The sequence below is a fragment of the Neolamprologus brichardi genome, chromosome 23 (genome assembly GCF_056152115.1).
Source record: "Neolamprologus brichardi isolate AB-2024 chromosome 23, ASM5615211v1, whole genome shotgun sequence".
Taxonomy (NCBI): Eukaryota; Metazoa; Chordata; class Actinopteri; order Cichliformes; family Cichlidae; genus Neolamprologus; species Neolamprologus brichardi.
This window is the reverse complement of record NC_142125.1, coordinates 19,603,477-19,628,479: the sequence shown is the minus strand read 5'-3', so window position 1 is coordinate 19,628,479 and position 25,003 is coordinate 19,603,477. Positions and strand designations below refer to the sequence as shown.

The following is a 25,003-nucleotide window of genomic DNA, read 5'->3' as shown; positions in this document are numbered from 1 at the left end:
AATAATAATCAAGCTATAAAGTAAATTAATAAAACATTTTTGACTTACCACAACATAACAAATCAAACTCTTAAACAGTTTCCTATTCCTCTCTCTTGAACTCTTTGCGCTGCTTCTTTTTTTTTTTTTTTTTTTTGCTTTGCCTTTGTCTGGTGCTTTTCTCCCTCACCTGACCTTCTGAGGTTTGATTTCAAGCACTTATTGGCTCACAGACAAAAAAATTTAATACAGAGTTCAAACATGATTTTTCTAATGGTACTTGTTTGTTTTCTGAATAAAATGGAAAAAGTTTAAAACATTTTTGCATTTTGTAGTTTAGTCATAAGAGAAAAAGGATGTAAGAACAGCTCAGTTTAGACAAAAATGGCAGATACAAACATCTTAACTGCTTGGGGATATATCTGTCATAGAGCAAATGGCAGAGTGCACCCTGAACTATTGTACCACACCTGAAGTAGTATATAGTGTCCCTTAGGATACCCAGACCGTGTCCCAAAGGGGTGTAAAGACCAAATACAAAATACCATAAAGCCTTAATTTTACATGAAATATGAAATAATAATCAGCGTTTATACTCTCCACTAGTATCCATGCAGGTATTCATACATATCCAATACGAAAAACATTATGTTACTAATTTAGTACGAGGACTAATGCAATAAAAATCTGTCTGTCACCACATAGTCTGGAGTCATGTTAATAAATAACACTTCCAAAGAAAAGGTAATAACAGATTGGTGTACTAAGATCTCCACACCCATGTTAATGAAGCCTCCATGCTGAGCTCAGCGTGGGATGTTTTGTCTCTGTTATTACCCTGTGGCACTTTTAACCAACCACTAATGTACCTGTGAATACAAACACTTTGTTCAGGAAACACCGCACACCAGGGCTCAAATCCTTTAAACCACAGCACTTTTTTGACACCTGAGGAAGAAACAAAGTGATTTACTAAACAAGAAAAAACTAACGGTAGTTCTTTTAGAGATTAACTTCTAGGAATGCTTCTTTCCCATGCAGTCTTATTGGAAAATAAATTGAAACCCCTGCTTTTTCCACATCTTGAAAACTACTCAATGCATGAAAACGACTTTTTGATATCATCTACCTGCGCATGGCCTTGAAACACCGCAGTTTCCTGTGAGAGTGCATCAGCTTCCCCCAGAATTTCTTTCTGATGGAAAACCCCGTCAATATTCTGATGGAACACCAACCCAAAATGGACCGAGAGGACTCATCTATTCAGCTGACAGTAAAGCATTGTTGTACCCCGGCCAAAGGTTTTCTAAGCAGTTTTAGGTCACTGAAATGTTTTTTTCCACTGCCTCACAAAGCACCTTAGACTAAACTGCCCAGTAAAAATACATCCAAGTCCACATTACTGCAAAAAGAAGCCAAGCAGATAGTTAAGTCCTTAGTTTTCTGCTGCTTTATCCAACCCAAAGACAATGGCCTAGACAGCTGTTAGCTAGCCCCCGGCCACCAGGATAAAATGTATGTTCCTTGACCGGTTCCTGGAATTTGCTGGCAGTCTCTAGGTAAAATTGTTCGCAAAGGTATATTTGGTGTCACACAAAAAATGTCGTTTCAACTGCAGGTTTCTTCGGTCAGCTGTAGTTTGCACAGAAGATGCAGAATTTCTCACCAAGTGGTAGTGAAACTGTGTGAAAAGTCATTAAAAAAAACAATATTTTATTTTGAAAATAAATATTCTTGAGTTTAAAGTTTCACTACTGCTGGGCAGCTGGTTGCCTAAAATACACTAACTTGTTGACAAGTTAGTGTACTACAGGTGTAGACTACAGGTGATTGTGAAAATCTGCTAACAATCAAAGCAAGTTTACACCAACCAGCTGAGAAATACACATTTATACTTACCAACTGGAGGCTGCCAGGAGGTTCCTGCATGACTGAGGCCTTTGATGCTCATTTCTTCTTTGCAAAAGTTTGTTTTATGCCAGGTTATGTAACGGGAGTTGGCTGAGGTAAATGGCATTATAACTTGATATTTGGGTATACTGTCTATATGCCACTCTACCAGCTCTTTGATCGTCTGACTGTTCACATGGCACAGAATGTGTTTTTCTTATATGCTTTTCATTTTTATTTCTTTCATGTTCAGCCATTTCTGCTAAACGCGTGCAATGAAGACCTGATCTGAGATGTTGGAGTTACAGTTTGAAGACACGTGAGCTCCCTTTTTATAGCAGTTTCTCAAGGCAACAGGTAATACCAACATGTCACATACTGTAAATGTATGACTGATGATTCATGACCTCTCCCTCTCCCAAAACAAATTACATCTGCTCCTCATTCATCATAAATCAGCAGGAAAAAAAACACACTCAGCGCTGGTTGTGTCTATCAAAGCTCCTCACCTGTCAGACCTGCCAAACGTTACAGCAACTTATTTACCTGAGGTTAGTGCGCGCCGTGCAGCGTGCCCCGGGGCTCCATTCATTAACATTCCTGTGTTTTGTGGCAGACCAGCTAATGCTGCACAACATGATAAAACAGCTCTCGCGTGTCACCTGACTAGGCCACAAACTTTACTCTATAATTGACTCGGCTTAATTCCTCCACACGCCCGCTACCGTGGAGCTAAAAACATCCCATAAATGCCTCGTACCCCTCCTAGTCTGAAGAATATCTGGACTTTGTGGCTGTTTTGATTCTGAAGAAGGCTTTAAATGTTTTTCATGAAACTACAACCTCAACTGAACCGTTTGATGCTTCCAGCTGCATTTCCTCTACAGACCACTAGATGGGGCATCCAGGAATACTCAGAAGTATGCATCCAAAAATTACCTTGTTGGGTAGTTAATTCACATTTTATTTTTACTACGCCAAATATATTTTTTTTACGTTTGCGATGTGTAGGGAATAAAAGTGTTAAAATATTTAAACTTCGGTAATCAAACTGTTAGCCCTACAAAGTCTGAGTCGCTGTTGTTGGGACACAAATCTCATCATTGCGGCCACTTACATCCTTTTCAGGCCTAGCGAAGCAAACCTTAGCACTGTCATGATATATTTTAGTCATTAAATGCTTTGCAATTTCAGGTCATACAATCCTTAATATCCGTGGTACAAAAAAAGCTGCTCATACTGATGTGAGTGAAGTGTTTGTCATAACAGTTATTGTCATTGTTGATCAATGTTTGGCTTTATTACCTTCTACATTGGATTAAATGTTCACATTTTCTTTACGTCGTCTTTACGTGTAGAGCCAAAACATGTTGAGTTTACGGTGATATCCATCAGAGAAATGGAGATAATCATTAATAGGAGAGACAGTGAGTGATTATCCGACATTATCTGACTCATTACTCTGTTTCCCAGAGTTTCAGTTTGAAGCCTCTGACAGGCATCTCCCTGACTTTCTGGTTTTCTTTGCCTCACGCCTTTCCGTTTTTGTTCTTGTCTCCCTTTTCTCATGGCTATAGCGGTGGTAGATAATATCAGAGTCGACTCGTCAGTTCATCACCTGTCAAAGCAAGAGTCAACTGTGTTCCCACTGAAACATATCATTTCACACCACTTAACAAAAACATTTCTCATTTAAGCATCTTCAGCTGACACTTAGCAGATTGTTTTTACGGGTAGTTATACCATGATTGATACCTGCGTGTCACACTGTTTACCTCTATGTGGTTCTTATTCTTCCTGATGTTTACCTCTTCTTTATGCAAGTGCCTTCGGAGGCACAGAAAGTGCATAAGATCATGTTTTTACCATCAACCCAACACCAGCAGTAGGTGATTGTGTACCTCCTCCCAGTCATGTAGTATGTGACCCTAAAGGTCAAACACTTAACCCCTGAAGTCCTACTGAGATTTGCTTCGATATAATTAGGGTTGTTTGGAGCCATTGTACGCCTGGGTGGGTGAGAGAGCTCTGCAGTGGTCTGTTCTTACTCCCAGTGCTAGAGAGCATTTTCAAGGACAACCAGCACTGTATATACTGTGTTGGTCCAAGTAGTGAAACACACGCACACACACACACACACACACACACACACACACACACACACAGAAGGTTTAAAAAGCTGCAGTTCCAAGAGCATCCACTTGAGGCTGGCTCCAAAAACTAGTCTATCCAAATTAGAGACATTGTGGTGACTTTGAGGTCCAGGCAGATGCTATTTCATCTTGTTCAGAAGTAAGGTCTTAGTTTATCTGGTATATAAATTATGCCTTAAGCTTATTTTTTGCATTCCAATAAATTATAGAGGTGCCAAGAACAATGCTAGCTAGGCTCTCAGTGCAAGTGTTAGCTAGTTCACTAAAACCAGTATCTAAAGAGGGGTCCAGACAAGAATAGATTGCAGAGATGGAACAATAAAAAACGACAGGCAGAATAACTATTAAGAGCACAAAAACTTTAAAGTGCCTTCATTTATTATTTCCAGGTGAAAAAAAACGTTAGTTTCCAACTTTTGACATGGATGTTTGTGCTGGTTTCAGCCTAAATGGACTACTCGCTGGGTTGCTAACTGATAAGTTTAGCTAGCAAAGTCAGTGATGCTAACATATAACAGATAGGATTAGCTAACAAATGCCTTAAAACGAAGTTTACCTGTTTGGAAAGAAAATTACAACATGGGGTAGCCCAATGCCATTATCTGTGGCAAGATTTTGGAGGCTGTTTTGTTTTGGGGGGGGGTTTACTTGCAATAAATAACTTAGCCAAGTGCATAAAACATTCAGTCACATGACCCAGAGACCAGTCAGTGATCTCATGGTAACCATCAGTTGAGACCCTAACTACTCTACAGTAACTCATCAACTCTCTGAGAGGTGCTAAAACATTAAATGCATTGCAACCTAGAAACAGAGACTGCAACAACACGTTTCAAAGTCTAAGTACTTGCAAACTGTTTATAACTTTAAAATATCAACTAATTGCCGAAAAGTCAGCATCTTCTATACCGAACAGAGTAGGCCACAATAACCTGAACTAAAAGAATCACAAGTAGATTTTTGATTCAGCACTGTGTACCTATTTGTAACTGATTTCAGCAACCACTTATACACATTTAGACTTTACCACGTCTTTAGGGCTGTGTGACTGAGGCTTTCTAGCTTTAGGAAGTGTTAAAATCAATTTAAGAAGTTTGTATTTCTTTGGGGTTTTTTTTAATTAAGTGTAATAATGTATTTGTTTTCCCAAACTGGAGCCTTATATACTGATAAATATTAATACACTGTTGCATGTCTGGATATTGGATGTTTTTGTTCTTATTTTAGTCAAAAGTTTCAAGTCAAAACATACTGCTAGCAGCATGTAAAATATCAAAACTGGCAAATGACTCAACTGACTCAATGTTAGAATCCATAACTGTGTTAGAGTAGGTGGGGATTAATAATTTGTAGCTTTAAATTGAATAATCTTAATATCCTACTACATTTTATAAAAATTACTATGTGTTTTTTAAATAAAAAATGTAAGTGTAACTCGATATAAATACTAAGAGGAAACTTACTCTAAATTATAGCCCAGTTTTTTCCTATTTTTTAATTTAATTTAATTACATCTATCCATTATAGATCATTATATAAGGAAGTTTGGCACATTACTCCAACAAATAGCTGATACTCTCTCATACAGGTCTGGGTAATGCAATGGGTAAATATTTCGGTAAGAACAGTTTCACCTTGTGCCCAACAACAGTTTAATATTTATCAAGTACAGTGGGGCAAAAAAGTATTTAGTCAGCCACCGATTGTGCAAGTTCCCCCACTTAAAATGATGACAGAGGTCAGTAATTTGCACCAGAGGTACACTTCAACTGTGAGAGACAGAATGTGAAAAAAAAAAATCCATGAATTCACATGGTAGGATTTGTAAAGAATTTATTCATAAATCAGGGTGGAAAATAAGTATTTGGTCAATAACAAAAATACAACTCAATACTTTGTAACATAACCTTTGTTGGCAATAACAGAGGTCAAACGTTTACTTTAGGTCTTTACCAGGTTTGCACACACAGTAGCTGGTATTTTGGCCCATTCCTCCATGCAGATCTTCTCAAGAGCAGTGATGTTTTGGGGCTGTCGCCGAGCAACACGGACTTTCAACTCCCGCCACAGATTTTCTATGGGGTTGGGGTCTGGAGACTGGCTAGGCCACTCCAGGACTTTCAAATGCTTCTTACGGAGCCACTCCTTTGTTGCCCGGGCGGTGTGTTTTGGATCATTGTCATGTTGGAAGACCCAGCCTCGTTTCATCTTCAAAGTTCTCACTGATGGAAGGAGGTTTTGGCTCAAAATCTCACGATACTTGGCCCCATTCATTCTGTCCTTAACACGGATCAGTCGTCCTGTCCCCTTGGCAGAAAAACAGCCCCATAGCATGATGTTTCCACCCCCATGCTTCACAGTAGGTATGGTGTTCTTGGGATGCAACTCAGTATTCTTCTTCTTCCTCCAAACACGACGAGTTGAGTTTATACCAAAAAGTTCTACTTTGGTTTCATCTGACCACATGACATTCTCCCAATCCTCTGCTGTATCATCCATGTGCTCTCTGGCAAACTTCAGACGGGCCTGGACATGCACTGGCTTCAGCAGCGGAACACGTCTGGCACTGCGGGATTTGATTCCCTGCCGTTGTAGTGTGTTACTGATGGTGACCTTTGTTACTTTGGTCCCAGCTCTCTGCAGGTCATTCACCAGGTCCCCCCGTGTGGTTCTGGGATCTTTGCTCACCGTTCTCATGATCATTTTGACCCCACGGGATGAGATCTTGCGTGGAGCCCCAGATCGAGGGAGATTATCAGTGGTCTTGTATGTCTTCCATTTTCTGATGATTGCTCCCACAGTTGATTTTTTCACACCAAGCTGCTTGCCTATTGTAGATTCACTCTTCCCAGTCTGGTGCAGGTCTACAATTCTTTTCCTGGTGTCCTTCGAAAGCTCTTTGGTCTTGGCCATGGCGGAGTTTGGAGTCTGACTGGTTGAGGCTGTGGACAGGTGTCTTTTATACAGATGATGAGGTCAAACAGGTGCCATTCATACAGGTAACGAGTGGGGGACAGAAAAGCTTCTTACAGAAGACGTTACAGGTCTGTGAGAGCCAGGGATTTTCCTTGTTTGAGGTGACCAAATACTTATTTTCCACCCTGATTTACGAATAAATTCTTTACAAATCCTACCATGTGAATTCATGGATTTTTTTTTCACATTCTGTCTCTCACAGTTGAAGTGTACCTCTGGTGCAAATTACTGACCTCTGTCATCATTTTAAGTGGGGGAACTTGCACAATCGGTGGCTGACTAAATACTTTTTTGCCCCACTGTATTACATGAGATGATTGGCAGTCAGCTGGGAAAAACCCTCAGGCATCATCATCTCTCCTTATAATGACAAGTATGGGAATTTTTGTGAGATATTTAGGGGCACCTCCCACATCATGGAAGGCAGACGTGTCATTACATAGGGGCAAACATGGCAACCACCCAACTTAACCGCACCTTGAGGTTTTTCAGAAGAAGATGTCACGTCAGCCGTCAATGTTAAATACCTGGAAGTGCTCAAAACAACAAACCCAAACAATCTGTAATAAGAACTTTATTTTTCAACAATAACAAAGAACAAAATATTTCAAAAGCATATTCATATGTTACATCGACTGTACAGAGACTGGATGGTGTGGGCTTTACTCTAAATGGAAGGATGCTAACAAAACGAGGAAACTAGGAATATTTAAGTCATCTCATGAAAAAATATGAAATATTCCATGTCTAGGTACAAAATAGAAAAAGGATTAAGCAGATTATGGACTGATACTATACCCTGATACAGTGTTTAGGCCTCTTAACTGTCACAACATCATTTACAAACAAAACATGACAACATTACCATCTTTCAATAGCTAAACCTCTTGGCCTCTTTGGTTCCATGATTAGGTATAATACATTTGAACAGAATTCAATTTTGCTTCTATAAAAATAACTTTTATTTTTTCAATGGCAGTTTCTATTCATTTTTTTATGACTAGTCACGCAACTCCTCAGTGCAAATACTCTAAGAACCATTCGCTTTGAAGAATAAGCAAAAGATTACAGTGGCAGGTGAGCCAAGGGTTGGGCATCGGGCAGGAGGCTGGAGAAAACACGAGATAATGAGCAGTATCAAGTCTCAGGTATTTCTCTTTACCCAGCGAATAAGAGAAAAATGTGTAACAAGCTTGTGAAATAACAGGTCGCTGAAGCGTTTAACCTGAAAATATCAAAGTGACTGAGGCCTGAAAGTGTGTCTCAAAGTGTGTTATGGTGCCAAACAGGCCGCGATGGGAATTCCGCTGGGATGCATTTATTTAAAAATCACTATTCGTGCATCGCATTTGGGTCAAAGTTAGCCCCAGTTAGCCTCTTTTTACATTTCAGATGATTATTTTTCTAATGGCAGTGAAACCTTTTTAGATGAAAGAGAAGAAAAAACTCCAATAGATTATTGAATTGAGCTGGTATAGCAATGTACGGATGACATTGAAACAAACTTGTACATTATATGTGCAGTTGTAGAACGAATGTTGGTGCTGTTTGGAACCACTGATTCATATTTTACATGCAAAGTAAACAGTGTGCTGTATCAGTAAAACGTGCATCTATGCAGAAGTGGACCTTTTACGTCAATACAGCAAGATTACTCCCTTCCAATATTATTTTTGAACCAACACCAACACATCAATTGACACCAAATTCTAAAAAGTTATATTGGTGGAAGGAGTACCAGGGGGTCTTTGGACAGTTTTCTCCATCGTAAGAACCCTTGGACTTGAAGATATATTAGCTTAAGCTGCTGTGTTGGTTCAATTTTACTGTGCAACATATTCAATATTTAGCCAACCAAATCTCAAAAAATTGCAAGAGTAAATACATTTATTTAAATAAAATTCCAAACATTGGTTTTACTAGATACACACACCACAAAGCAGTCAGCAACAGCTGACTAGTGCCCATGCTATTGTTTGGTCTTTTCTTGCTGTTGGCAAAGTGATACACTTCATCACTCTGAGAAAATGTATTAACATACAGTAATTAGCCTATTTTTGTGGGTACTCTGTAACGCTCAGGTCCTTCGTTGCTATATAAATGTCATTTTAGGTAGGTGGTTGCCGGGTAGCTTGATAGAGTCATTAAAATGTTGACGTTTTGTGGCTACAAATTATGTTAATGTTGAGAAATAAAAATATGCAATGCTTTTAAAAGCATTTATAGGTGCATATATTCTAAAAATTGGGCATTTTCACATGTTGATAGGTAGTTGCTAGGCAACATAATATATATACATATATGGACCTTCAGGCATCTAAGCTATATCAGTGTACAAAGTTTGGTTGCTCACCTCCCGGTCATGTTGAAGGAGTTTCCAAACAAACAAATACACAGAGATTTGGTGTGTGCATTTTTAGGTTTGAGGATACGGAATAAGTCAAACTGTTGCCCTGTTTTTGTTGTTGTTGTTGTTTCTTTAACCATAAATCAAAGAAAAATAAATAGTGTTTCCTTCTTAAAAGAGAAGGAATGTTTTTTCATCAGAGCCTCCCACCTGAAGCCCAACACACCACTGCCTGCCACACTTACTTCAAGTATTGGTGATAGTTTGTCACTAGAGCTTAAGTTCATCTTGTCTGATATATGGGTAAATACTATACATTGCATAGCTCATGCGGCACTTATTTATTTTAGAAGGACTGTGGGCATAGATGTGCCACGTAGGGCTCATTAAAGGCATTTCAATCTGCAAGTGCTATCAAAGTGTGCGTCAGGAAGTGCAAAGTTGCACCTTCTCTTAACTGAGCAATATGGCAACTTTTCACTTTCACTGACGGAAATAAGAGTTACATTAAATGTATTTTAATAAGGAAGGGGTCAAGCCTTCCATTTCAAGGAGAAGCTGCAGGAAAGTGAAGGAAATATCTTGCTTGTGAGGTCATTCCTGATATTCATCCCATCATCTTCATTGTTGATTATATGCTGGAAAGGAATATTTGTTTGACTGGCACCTTAATGAGAAGGTTGGTTAGTCAACTAAAAGGATTTTCTTTTACTTCAGTGATACAAAGACCAAGAAGAAAGGGTCGAAGTTTTCACCTTAACAGGAATATTTTGAATAGGTCTCAAAACAAACTAACGTGGAATTTCTGAAACTTCGGATGGTAAATCAAAGCTCATAGTTACTGACGTTCTGATCTACAGATTTCTCTGGGGGCAATAGTTTAGCACATTCCTGAGTGCAAAAGTAAGATAGTCTCCTTAAAGATGGGTTTATTACTTTCAGTAGTACAAATTTTAAGAAGGGAGCATAGAAGCTTGGTTGACTGAGCCAAAACCTCTGGGAAAACCAAATATTATATCATAGAATTTGTGGAACTTTAGTTGGTAAATGGGTGCTCATTATACATTGACTGGATGGGCTATTGCCCTACTCTCAGATATAAATATTTTTATTGGGGCAAAATGTGACACATACTTTGATGAGAATTTATGGTGGATTCCTGAAAGATGGGGTTTATTACCTTTAACGATACATATTCCCCAAAAGAAGGGTAGAATTTGGTTGAGCTGCTAGTTTATGATGTATAGATTCTACTGTTGATGAAAATTTCAACTACAGGATGTATTTTTTAAGTTCAGAGGTACAAAACCCAAAAAGAAAGGGAAGGCGTTTGGTTGACTCATCCAAAGTCTTTAGAAGAGGTCAAAAATTAAGTTTGCATAAACTTATGACACTTTGAGTGGTACTTAAGTGCTAATTAAGTATAAACATTAATTGGACAAGCTACTAACCCATTTCTTTTTTATCTACAGATTCTACTGGGTAAAACATTTTTCAAATCAAAATGTTTGATCAGCACTAAAGATGATGGAAAACTGTGAAGAAATGCATATCAGAAACATGGCCTCTAAACAGATATTCCATTGAATTTCAGTTGTGACATCTCACAAAGTTCTACCTTTATTTTGGATAATTATTGAATGGTTTTGGAGTAATAAAAACCTTGTTTACTGGAGTTTACTGGAATATAGAATATGTTTCCATTCATTTCAAAAATCTGTTTCTAGAATTTGCAGGTCTTATTGTGGAAAAAACTTTTATTAAGGCCAGAAGTGCTGTACGATCCAAGCCAGAAGTGCTGTATGTTGGTGTAGCTTGAGTGGTGTGAAGACATTTTCAGTGTTTGTCCAAAGTACTCTTGAAAGAGGCATAGCAGAATCACCCCCCAACCTTCATTGTTACTCATGTAAGGCTCCTTTTACCTCCTCTGGAGACAGCATTTTAACATTCAAGGTTGGGTTTATGTTCTACTCATGAAGAGTTTCAAGTGGCGCCTACACTAACAACTTGAGTGATAGCAGAAAATTACATCAGATGATGCTGCTTTGTAAAGGCTAGTAGGTTAAGTAAGTCTTGCACAATTTAACAAACCAGATCCTCATTATCTTAGAGATAATTAATGAAGAACTTCAGATATTGATTGTTTTCCAAGTGGACTTTTAAAGATTTGGAAGAGAACTCTTCATTTCTGTCTGCTGGAGACTAAGTCTTCAAACTCATATTATGAATATATCAACAAACATAAATATATATACAAGTTTTTGTGCAGGCATATATGAGGGTGTGTAGATATGTGTGGATGAGGTTGTGCGTGCACATGTTTTCTCCGTCGTCCATAAATATTTTAATATTTAATTTTTTTTGTAATATTGTGAATCTGTTTAGTTCTTCAGTTCCACTTTAAGTAAACAGGAAAAACATACTCAAGCACAGCCACACTCGTCCACGATCATGTTTGGAACGTCACGCTTGACAATGTTGTATTCGTCGTCAAAGTAGAGCATGGACATGGTACTGAGCTTTGTGGGGATGCAGCAGGAATTCATGGAGCCCGGACTCATCCCCCGCAAGCGGTACTGGTTCACCACTGCTGTGTGAAAGGATGAAGCTGAACCGGGGACACCGGCCATGTAAGCCGGACAATTCCCCTCACAGTAGTTCCCGTAGTAGCCTGACGGTGCAATGATCCAGTCGCTCCAACCGATGAGTCGGAAGTCTATGTAGAACTGCTGCCGGCAGCACAGGTTGCTGCTGCCGTCACACTCCAGTCCTCGCTTCCGGATCCGGTGTTTGCTGTCAGCCTGCCTCGCCTGTACCACCAGGAAAGGCCGGTGGGACTCATCATGGACATTGAGCAAAATGGGCAAGACACCCTCTGCCTCGCAGCCCTCACAGCGGATATCCAGGTTCTGTCGCCTGTCACCTTTCTCGAACACCAACCGGACAGCATCAGTCAGCATAAAGGTGTGCCAGCCACTGCGTTTTAGCTCCACTCGTTTTTCCACCAGGTTCCATTTGCTGCCAAGGCCGGGCTCCTGGTAGTACACCTTCACCGTAACCTTCCGCCTGGCACGCACCTCCAAAGGTGCCAGCAGCACCTTAAAGTAGAGCCATAGGGTGGCTTGCGTCACATACAGGTTCTGGTTCCCCTCGCTGGAGATCAGGAAAAACAGGCTGGACTGGGATGTCACCAGATCATCTAAAGAGCAAAAACACATCAGAGGTATTAACAATGATGTCAAGTAACTGTTCAGAATACGCCATCTGGAAAGACCACTGACAATTGATAGTAAAGGGCAGTGACAACCAGCTCATGGGTAAATGTTTATATTAAGATATAACTCTTTCTCCCCATAAAGGCAACATCTGATGATCCTATGATGATCCCCTAATGATCAGTTTTGACACTTCAGTATATATCAATAAAGAAGCACGAGAACAGGTTCTGGGTTTTTCCAAGATTAGCCCTAGTAAGCTGTATAGGCAGATAACTTCTGATAAACTTCTGAAGCAGTCCTGAAGATGACAGAAGCTGCTCATTTCAGAAAAGAGAAACAAGTGTTTCCCCTGGATAACAAGTATTATCCAAGGGGAAAAGAGTAAGGGTAAGTAGCACAGATAATTCCAGATGTGACTGGAAAGATCTAGATATAGAAAGGAGAGGGATAAGTTAGTTTGGTACCTAAAAAAGCACCTCACAAAAGCAAAGGCTGAAAATAATATCATATGTTACTAATTTAGAAAATAAAATCATATGAAGCCTGACTGTCCTTACAATGAGGCCTGGCAGAGCAATACAGGTCTATGAAGCCTCAGGAGACAGAAGAAAGACTATCTCCATGGCATTAGCTTTTTCTCAGAGACTGTGCAGACACTGCACATGGACACAGGTTTAAGGACTATTAGCTCTTTTGAAGAACTGTGACTGAAAAATACAAATCCTCAAATCCCCTCAAACCCAATGATACCTCTAGACAGATTAATACCACCATGTTGGCCTTAGAAGTATTCCAAGTACTTAAACTACAACAAAATGCCAGGATTGTTTGGTCTGGGCTACTTTGTATGGATTGCAATCCATCTCATTTATTTCTCTTGTGGGATTTATTCTGCAAGCAATTTTGCCCATTAACGAAGGATAAAGTTTTGATCTGGAGCAGAGATGTGTAAATATCCTTTAAGTACTCTTGAGTAATTGATGGTGGAGCAAAACAGTACTCCACACTCTCACAACTAGAAGAAACGGTCTAATCAATCTACTGTGTTTTACATTTTGGGGTCATTTATCTTGAGATACTTATGGAGCTTTCAGTGGCTTTTTCAAACCTAGAACTTGCAGCTTTGCTTTTATTTTAAATGCCCCAATGAGAAGCTGATTGACGGATGTCGGATGAAGACGCTTAGTGCCATTAATCAGGTCTGAACCTCCTGAACTCTGAGTGCAGCTGACCAGGATGAATTGAGACTGACAGCATTTAGGAGGCCACAGACTTCGGTGAATGAACCTTGAGAGCTTTAACAATAAAAAAAAAAGGAGAAGACCAACCAAATACCATGAAAGCTTCCCTGAACTGGATACAAGGCTTGTGAGTACACAAAACATAAATCTGAAACAGTGTGAAAGACGTTCTAACTCTACAAGCTTCGCCTCATCCATCTTGAGACAAGGACATCTCTGAGTCAGCAACTTGGCTGTTACATCAAACACTGCCCGCAGATTAGACCGCTGCTGTCACCATAAAAATCAAGAATGATAAAGTAAAGTTTCTACAAAAGGATAACAAAGGTTAAGTTGAGCTCCAGGCGCAGATTTCACAGGTGGTTTATGTTCGTCTGTCACCACATATTCTATCAAGATGCTAAAACCCTCAGCTTGCTCACTTATTCTAAACTGTAGAGATCAAAGCGACAGCTAAAATGCCTGTGATGCAGATATAAACAAGCACTCAGTGGCAGGAGGGGTCTGAACGGGCTGGCGTTGGTTTGGGGATGAGATCTACAAGCATTGTTAGATGAGCCAGCTGCGTTGTCTTTGATGGGACCAAGGAAGTCGTGGATTCTTTTGGACAAGATAAACCCAGAGATTAAAGGACTCTGGTATCAATACCAAGCTCGGCTTGATGGTAAATGCTTTGAAAGTGTCCAAACAGACTTATTTTAATAAACTGCTCATCATGCGCTGGAAAAGAAAGACAGCAACTGGCTCGGTGTTACATCTGGCACATATTTATCATTTATTTATCTTACTTTCTCCGTGGTCAGAGCCACAAATGTTTAGTCAGGATCAAGAGACAGATGAATAAAGCATGCTGTGATATGGCAGTGGCCCAACTGTGCAAATTTGCAAAAAGAATTTCTAATGCAGTAACTAAAACTTCAAGCTAAAATAAGCCGACGTGACGGCATTTAACCACTTTCATTTGAATTCACTTATCTGCTGTTTTCCTGTCAAATGTTTGCTGACACTGGACATTTTCTGAATGGTCTCTCATTTGAAATCTGCGGCTACAAGAAATGCTGACCTGCTTGTGGTTATGAGATCAGCGGCGCCAAAATGAAAAGAGGAAGATAAGTAAATCATATTCTTGCCGTCAAAGTGGTCAAACAACAGAGGTCTGTTAAAACTCAGTTACTTCTCTTTTTTTTTTTAAAACAATGAATGACCCTTTGTGATTTATTATATAAAAATACTAAATGATCCAGATCCTGACGTAGAAATTTTGTGCTTGTGCTTTTTCTGGAAACTCGTGTGTTTCAGCAACATGAAGTTTGCATCCTGTGCTTTAACAAAATTGCACTAAATAAGATGTTGAATGTTGATTACAAAATGCTTTACTCTAAATATGTAAAAATGGGCAAAAATGAACCATCCAGTACAGCAATTTTATTCATGTTTGAGGGGGAAAACTGTCAAATAAACACTATTTTACACATTGCTATTTTATGGAGATCATTTGATATGATCAACAGGTCCTCATAATGTACTGAAATGACCATCAGGCAAGACTCTTTGGTGCTAAATGTGTCAGAATTGAATTGAGTAGATGGGAAGGTAACATCTTGTATTTTGTAGCATGTGGCTAGAAATGCAACTCTATGTCTGCCACCAGCCTGAGGACTAGAACCGGCCCACAGACCATCTAAATCTACCAACAATGTCCTAAAAAAAAAAACAACCCATGAAAAACCAGCCACAGACAGCATTGTGCTGTCCAAAGAATCTTAAAGCAAATGACTGCAGAGAGTCTAAACTGCCATTTACTTCAGTTCAGTTCAAAACAAATCGCAGCAGCAGTCCCTTTAAGGCACTTTATATTGTAAGGTAAAGGCTCTACAGTATTGTAGAGAAACCCCAACAATGTGACAACCCACAGAGAAGAAACACTAGGTGACAGTGGGAAGAAAAGGCTCAGTGAGGGGCAGCCGTCTGCCACAACCAGGTGGAGGTGAGGGGAGGAAAAAAGGACTTGATTCCAGTTCAGCCTGTTTTATCACTAACCTGTTCAGTCATGCCTGTCATCCAAATGGCAATATGTGAGATAATTTAAATGCTCATGCAGTATTTTGGAGAATGTTTTTGTTAGCGTTATTTGCTTGTGCAGTGAACAACTATTTGGTCTTTTGCTTTTTCTAAGCCAATATGACCTTCTAGAGTCACCCACCCCTCCTCTAGTTGGATGTTAAGAGGTTAGCAGTGACTAGGTTGCAAGAGTAGGGGTTGAGTTTGTTTTTTATTTTATACACATGCAGAAGAAAAACTTTAAAACATTCATAAAGTAGAAGATGTTGAACTTCAAACAAAGTCTTTTGGTGTTTTTCTGTTAAAAGCTTTTTTATTTGGGTGAATGTTAACCTTTACCCCAGTGACCTGGTGGATATAAAGAGGTGCAAATCTGTACTACAAAGTTTCCCCGAGATCCAACCGTCAAGCTTAAGAGGTACATTGGTGCACCTACAGGGGCAGCTACTAATTTTAACAGGACCCCTTGTTTCTGAGAGTGACCCAAATGTCACTAGTGAGCTCATAAATACAGCAGCAAGTGAAGGCATCGCCACTAACGGAGCTCACACTCACAGAAAGTTAGCTTGGGTTCTGAAAAGTCAGAACCCAAGCTGTGTGTCACTGTGACGCAGCAGCTAACAAACCAACACCATGCTCTCGGGTCCCTGTGTTTTTAGAGGCTGCAGTTAGATCACACACACACACACGGAATGATTTTTAATGGGGTGCCAGGCTGCAGGATTCAGCCCGTCAATCTGCATTCAGGCTGCACGACAACCAGCACAAAAGCTCTGACCTTATACTGAGAAGACTGATTCAACACAGGCCTGCTGTGTCACACACACACACACATAAACACACAGTATCCTGGATGCAGACACATGTGCATGCAGGCACTCACAGAAAAGCTGGACAAAAGCTCAAATCCTCCAAAACAGGCAGGGATAAATGACACTCAAACACATGATATAATCAATACACACACACACATGCACACAAACACAGAGACACTCTGAGTAGTGATTTGTTGATGTAGAAAGCAGATGTTTTGGAGAAGCGACGGCGAGCGTGCTGAGAGACACACGTGGGCGAAGCAGGTGGTGTCGTTGATCATTTTCAGCCCTGCTCCTTTCAAATAAAGCAAAACTGTTCCTGTGGGCCTTGACGCCGTGCCATGTCCCCACTGGCAGCCGCTCAGCGCTGCTCAACGGCAGCCAACTGGCAAGTGGGTGATGCCGAGGTGGAAGGTCTGCAACACAGCGGCCACAGAGAGAAACATCTGAGAGCATAAAAGCCTCTCAGCGGGGAGTGAAACCTCCGCCGACACCGAGCAGAGTTTACACTGGTTTATTTTTTTACAGGGAAGTGAACACAGCACTCAGATTTGGATTGTCCCCACTTTCTGTCACTCACATGAACGCAACAGCCACCAAACTCCATTCAAAATGTGCCTGATTTGTAATTTATCAGCCTAAAGAATCACAAAACCTTACTTAAAGTGTGCAGAAAATGCATGAAATTAGTTTTTAGATCTGGCAAAACCAGCATTTCATTTGATTTACTTTGAGACTGTCTACAGTGGAAACAGCCAACATGTGATGACAGCTTAACTGGGGTCAAAAACAGTCCCAAACTATCCCCAGGGGTTGATTCTAGAAAGAAATCAAGCTTCTCGATTCACAGAACAACTTCAGGTAGCAGCTACAGCTACAGCTGGCCCCTCTGCTTTTATTTTGGCGGGTTTTTCAGGTCCTAGCACCAACATCTGTTCAACATCAGCATGTTCTCTGGGTTGTTTCTCACTCAGTCAGTATATAAAGACACACGCACACTTTAAACACACACACAGAGCAGCAGAGTTGGAGGAAGTTCAGTGTGTGTGTGTGTGTGTCTCCTGATCCTTTCTGCATACATCAAATATCAGCTCACATCCTGAATTTTAGGAGAACAAGTGTCCTGCCTGCTTTATACAAACCTGCAGCCATAAAGATTTATCAAAATCTATTTTTTTAAAGGTTTTTAAAACTTGGTGCTTTTTGTTGATACATTTCTGCTGTTTTCACACCTGCATACTTTTAAAAAGTCCATAAAGACTTAGTTTTTATAGGGAAATATTTCAGTTTTAGGGTTATCTTTAAAAAAAAAAGACTTTTACCTTGAACTTATTTTCTGCATAGAAACAAAAGCACAGATCTACCTCGGAGAGAAAAATCAATGTGTTCTCTTTTTTCGTACCTAAATAAAACAGGTGATCTAATTGGTTTTAATTAGTTTCAATAAAATAAAATAAACCAAACGACTTTATGATGAGAACAGTGAGGCGTGAGTGACTCCTCACCTTTCTCCGCGAAGCTGATGATCTCCGAGCTCTCCTCCAGCACCTCGTTGCTCATCGGATGCCCGTCCAGGTTGGGGATCTCCACCCTCCCGTCCTCTCGCAGCTTACCGGCATGCAGCTTCCGCAGGGCTGTCACCATGGCCGCCTTGGGGACCGGGTGCGTGATGTTGGGCCTCTCCCGCATCTGTAGCCTGCTTAAGATGTGCCTCTTCACCGCCTCTAAGAAGTCCCCGTCGAGCCGCCCGGACTCCGGCTCCTCCGGCAGAGCGCCGCCGCCGCAGGACGCGCAGGTGTCCCGGGACGCCGTGCGCGCCTCCGCCTCGGTCCCGGGCGCAGCGGTGCAGCGGATGGAGAGGACGCAAGCCACGAGGAGTGCCAGTCTGAGGAGACAGCTACTCATTTTCTGTCTGAGGAGGAGCAGAAAAAACTTTTCTCCCTCTTTTTTTGTCACAGTTCAGATCATAAAGTTCAAACAGGAAGACTGAAACGCGCTCCTTAAGCGCAGAGCAGCCTCCGCGCGTAACGGCGGCTCTGATCACTGGGAGGTGTGTGCGCAGGAGACCTTTCTATCACATCGCTACCAGCAGCCTGTCAGCAGTGCGGAGCTCAGTTCTCGGTAATCCGTTTGTTTGGGGCAGTTTTTTGTTTGTTTGTTTGTTTGTTTTGGAGCTTCACCCGAAAAGCATCACGGTAATCAGCATCAGCCCCGCAGGAGGTTCCACGTATTCCACAGAGAGCGGAGAAGACGCGCAGAGTCCTCCACGAGCATCTTCAAAGTTCAGTCTGTAAGCATCACCATCATCATCATCCTCACTGTCTACATGCAGCCCTGCTCGTGACCCCCGCTGTGCTGCTGCTGCCGGAGTTCCGACGCGCAATTAAGAAGATTAAAAGGAAGAGGAGGAAGATGAGAGGGAGGCGTGCCAGTGAGCGCACTGAGCAGCGTTTCCATTCTGCCGTGTGAGCTTGCCGTCGCCCAAAACTTCTTATATACAGGAGAGGGGGTTGGGATGGGGGATCGTGTGGGCGGGGCTAGCGAGGAGTCGGAGAAGCGCCAGGGGTGCTCACTGCTGAAAAACTCCCTGTGGGGAAATTAGCCCTAAAGGGAGGCAGACTCTAAAAACCCGAGCTGTTTACAGGTTTACACCACCCCTCTGCCCTCCTCCGCCCACAGAAAACCACAAGACTCCTCTGTTGCTGAAGTAATCTGATTACCCGAAACAGCTGTGGCTGAATTGTGCAGAATTCTGAAGAAATGTACTCTACACATGCCAAAAACTTTAAAAAAAAAATTAAAAAAAAGCAGCTGAAATTTATGCTGCTCACTTTATTTGATGTAAATGTAACAAAAATGTAAATGATGTATAATAAACTTATTGCACCTTACAAAAGGTGAGTTACAGTAAATTTGCTTAATGAGGAGATATCACATCAAGTTACAGTAGAGCAAAAAAAAAATCTCAGCTACACTCAGTTTTATGTTTATAAACATCAATTATTTCTATTCTATTTTTAGAACATTTTTAATATTTACATAATGTGTTAAAATAAAATCTGTATTTTGTCACCTTCACGTGGCCCATACAGCACAGTGAGGGCTGCTTCAGTGACCCATACATCGCACATTTGCAGGAACATGTTTTTATTACACTGAATGGGACTGCAGGAGGCTTGGTGTCCTTATTATATCTAAATTACACAGCCACACTTCTAAAAGTCCAAACACAATATACCTGAAATAAATTAAGGTTATAAAGTTGCACATTGGTGGTCTTTGCCATTTCTCAAGTATTTAAAACTGTGTATGCAGATAGAAAGTACATATAAATTAATAAGAAAGTGAACTTCAGGAACTGGAGATCAAAATGAATTAAGTTAAATGCCCTAATTTAATTAAAGAAGGGACCATATTAGTAAATAAGTAATTATTTGGATTAAATAGTCAAAACTTTTATTTTCTTTGTACTTCATTTCAGTCACCATGTGTCACTTTCTCTCTTTTTGAGTGATTTATTTTCAATGATCATTACAAATTGTATTTGATCGGCTTGAGTTCAGCTCATTTATTTACTACTTTAAACACAAGTGTTCAAATTGATTATTTAGCTGGATTTCTTAAAAAGGATCTATTTACTTGGAGAATTTTCTCGTTATTGATTACCACCTCTTGATTACTTTAAATGGTAAATGGCCTGTATTTGTATAGCGCTTTCCAAGTCCCTAAGAACCCCAAAGCGCTTTACACATCCAGTCATTCACACACTGGTGATGGCAAGCTACATTGTAGCCACAGCCACCCTGGGGCGCACTGACAGAGGCGAGGCTGCCGGACACTGGCACCACCAGGCCCCCTGATCACCACCAGGAGGAAACGGGTGAAGTGTCTTGCCCAAGGACACAACGACTGAGACTGTCCAAGCCGGGGCTTGAACCGGCAACCTTCTGATTACAAGGCGAACTCCCAACTCTTGAGCCACGATTGCCATTGTAATCAACTGTTATTTATTGCATGTAGTCATATTATTTCAGTTCTGAAAACATTCCACTGCTAAATTTAGAGATAAAACACAACTTTTTTTGCATGCTCATGTAGAGTTTCGATGTGCAGTACGACTGATTGAGTAAAAGCTGCAATATTCATTCTGCAATGTAGTGGACTCAGAAAATGGAAATACTCAAAATGAAAGTGTTTACATGTAAAATACTTGTTGTGTGGACAGTAAGAACATTCAGTGGATTTTGGTGTTACCCTTTTCTCTCTTCTAATACCACTTGTAATGCTTTTGTTTATTTGTCTATGTATCCTGTAGTCCTGCAGTGCTTTGCTCACGTGGACTTTTAAGATGTCACATCACAGAAGATTCCGCTAAAACACGACTACAGTTTGGTTTAATCATCCAGGAGCACACTTTAAAATAAATAAAACAGGGAAAACACTTTAACTTTGGGGAGGGTGTTTGCAGCCTGATGAGTACAAGGAAGAGGAAAAACAAGGAAAAATCACATAAAACATCAAGACCCAGCAAAACATAATATCTGGATTAAACTGTAATCTTAATAAGCGTGGCAGAAGCCTGTGTTTAATACTCTCATACTAACTTGTGGTGCATAAAAGGAAATTTATAGTCTTTGCTTTTGTTTTATATCCTTTAAGATCCTTAAATCTGGCTTTTTCCAAAGGAAGTTTGTTATAAGCTGAACTTGAATCAATGCTCAGCCTTCAGAAAGACAACATAACACAGATATGTAATATGGTAATCAGTTTATATAACATTACCTTACAACTGGATAGAAAAATGTGACCCAAAGTATGGCAATACCACCATTTCAGTCGTACCATATGTTGTAGCTGTAATATAAAGCCTGGATTACCTTTTAATGTACATCAAAGCTTTTCTTTACAGCCTTACTCCTGTAGAAACTTATTAAAGGTTAATGGTCCATAAAAGTGACTTTGTAGACACTTTGTTGTTTTGTGTCCTTTAGCTTCTTTAAAACGGTTGATTTTCAAGTTGAGTCAGTGATCAGCAGGCAAAATACAACATAGATGGAAAAATGTTGACTTACCCTGATATTTCCTCTCAGCTATATAGAAAAAGGCTGGTTTTATTCTTCATGTGTTATTGTTTCAAACTAAGATGTGACCACATACTTTTGGAAATTCAAACAAATGTTGCCACATGTATTAAAATAAACACCTGGGGTTATTGCAAGTGGATAAACTTTGACGTAAACGCCCTGAAGCACCATGGGAGCTCAAACCACAGCGTTACATTTTCAGCCAAGCTCATTTCGATAAGCCCTAAAAGAACATTCAAATAATCGGAGAGCCTCGCTCTTTGTAGTCAAATGGAACATGATCCGCAACAGCTCGTCCTAATGACACGGCAGGAAGTCCGGACAACAACATTTGTTAGTAAAACTGAGAACCAAATGAGCTCGTCACACCCCTTTACAGCCAGCACTAGTGAGATAGGCAGAGAGGCTGGGCTCAGTGACCTTTGACCTTTCAGCTGGTGATTATCACAAGGCAAAACAACCTGAAGAGCAGACACAATCTGCTTTTCCCTTTTTATCCTCACAGGTAATGACCACATGAATCATAATTTCTAATTAATACGAACTCTTAAATGTATTATATTTTATATATCATAAATATGATCAAATAAAAGGTTAAAAACAGGTTTTACTTAACTTAGGAGCTCCATATAGCACCAGTTCAATAAAGGTTGGCACTTAAGTCACTGATCTCCGCGCCTCCTTGTCGTGGGTGAGGAAAGTAATGAAATGGCGCCATCTTTGTTCCAAACACTGAAACTACATCATGTATAAAATGTGTTTTCACTTTGCTTTTCTAATTGTTTGTCTGCAGCTTTACTTTCCAAACGGAGTCTAACTCAGCAGTTACTGTCTGAAGATGGAGCACACCTGGACAGGTCTCCAAGCTAATCCAAGAAACAAAGAAAGTTTTTAGAGAAAAAATGTGTTTCAATAACCCTTCCAAAGGACTTTGTCCTACAGAGTCTCATAAGAATTAAACCAACCGGATTCTGCTTTGTTCCTGAAGATTGATGGGTGATCATTTGGCTCAGCCTATAAAACTGCATCTGATCCTATAAGTTCATGCTGCAGCATTAAATCATATAAAGGTTTTAAAGATGTGACTTAAAACGTTATATTCCTGTTGGTTTTATTTTGTAACATATTGTTAGAATTAAGATTTAAATTTTTTGGCCTCATAGTGTAGTGATTCAGTGCCGGGAGGAGACATAAATCCCCTGGAAGGGGCTTAAACAGGAAGACCATCCGACATAAAACCTACTGTGGCCCTTGTGAATCAGGGAGCAGCTGAAAGTAGCTTTCTACTTACAATAATTGATCATTGCAGTACCTTCACAGTCCAGCAGAGGGCCATGGCACACACTAGGAGAAATTCAGAAACTGAACTTTTTTTTTGCTTAAACCGGGATCACTGATTTTAAATCTGTGTTCCTGTTTTTCTGTTTTTCCTCTGCAGAAGACGTCTGATGGTATCATAAGCATAAACTAAAATCCTGAAGCAAAGCAGGCCACAGTCCTCTTAGTTTACAGAAAAGTCAGAATTGTTAGTCCTGTCTGGGCTGCTAATTGTTCTTCTTTTTTTGGTTTAGAAACAAACTCAACACTGTAAAGACCTTGACATCGAATTTGTCTGGGGGTGTTGGGAGACTGATATTTAAGAACCGATTCATTCTTTCCTTCTTTTTCTTTTGGTTTTTTTTTTTTTGAAAATATAAAATATAAAGTACGGTGGCCCTGAGAGGCCAAACGGACTGCAACTCCAAAAAAGTCACTTACAAAAAGAAAAATGCTGCAAAAAGAAAAACACTTGCAAAAAGAAAAATGCTGCAAAAAGAAAAACGCTGCAAAAAGAAAAACGCTGCAAAAAGAAAAATGCTGCAAAAAGAAAAACGCTACAAAAGCACACAAAGAACAACGGAAATAGGAAAAAAGACAACGGAAATGTTTCTGGGGAAACAATAACCGGACGGACCAGTTGCACGAACCAAAACATGCTAACAAGTGCACTGGGACTGGGAGACACTTCAAAGAAGTGGAAGCGGAGCGGCCAAAGAGTAAACTTTCAAAAGTAAGTTCTGAATATTATGTCACTTATTTATGTGCAAATGTTTAATAATGAGGAACATTAAAACATTACTGTTGGCCACATGCCGGCAAAGTTATGTGACATTAGCGATGTTTGTACTTTCAGCGTTTACTTTGTTTTAAAGTCTTTACTTTATACACCGTTCGATAGTCGACCTTAATCTTACAGAGAATCTGATGATTTTGTGGATAATTAAAGTCAGTTATATATCCACAAACACAACAGGCTGAAAGTCAGTGATGCTGCTCGGTTTGCAGTCCTGAATATCACGGCACAAGCGGGATTCACTGCACTGTTAATGTTAGCTATGTTATATTGCTGCCTGTGTTCGGTGGTGTCGAGCCAAACGGACTTTAACGTGTGTTTGAACGAGCTGACGGTTAAGCTGAAGGAAAGATGTTTTAATCACAGGAGTCACACATGTGTCCACTGTACTATCTGGGAACTCTTCTTGTTTAGCACTCGTAATAACACAAACACTAAATCCTCCTTCTCTTGTGCTGTTTTGTAGCAGTGTATACACCTGAGACTGTCACCTGTCTGTCTGTCCTGCACTCTCTCTCTGTTTCTTTCTCTCTGATTGTGGAATAAAAGTATGAACATGTATTCATAAGTTACACTTGTGTTTGAATCCTGCAGCTTATCACACATTTGATTTCCATGTGTGACAACTGCAAGTGTCCAGAGTGAGGACAGACTGAGGGACCCACTGCTGCACATCATCTGTGAGGCTTTGCACCCCTGATGATCCACCAGGACAAACTCAGCAGTGTGTGAAGAAGAGGAGGAGGAAGAGCCAGCAGCAGCTGACAGATGGAGAGAATAGACAGACTGTTCCCTGTTTGTGAAGGACTGCTAGGAAAGTTTAAAATCACTATTTGTCTGTCCTGAGTCAGTCTTATTAGGTAATGATAAAATAATTTTATCATTCCAGTGTTTTCAGTGTGGGAGAAAGTACTCAGGGCCTTCAAGTTACACACTATGAAAGGCAGCAACAAGTTTAATGTTCAGAAACCTAAAGTATGTATCAGCAGCAGAATGGAGCTAAAAATAAATGTTTGTTTCAGTTCTATGAAGCTTTGAGTATTTTGGATTAGTAGTACTGCTGTGTTTGTTGCATCATATTGCTGTAATTGTTTATATGCTTTATATATTCTGAGGTAAGTTGATC

At 40.2% G+C, this 25,003-nt stretch overlaps 1 protein-coding gene across 1 annotated transcript; it reads right to left on the bottom strand.

Annotated features, from left to right (window-relative positions):
• Nucleotides 1-7,616: 7,616 nt before the first annotated feature.
• LOC102797086 (inhibin beta B chain) lies at nt 7,617-19,176 on the bottom strand. The gene is made up of 2 exons (XM_006800297.3): nt 18,186-19,176; nt 7,617-12,544 (listed from the first exon to the last, which is right to left on the bottom strand). Exons 1-2 carry the CDS (start codon nt 18,583-18,585, stop codon nt 11,769-11,771), a joined length of 1,176 nt encoding a protein of 391 aa, XP_006800360.1. The 5' UTR covers nt 18,586-19,176; the 3' UTR covers nt 7,617-11,768.
• Nucleotides 19,177-25,003: the final 5,827 nt, after the last annotated feature.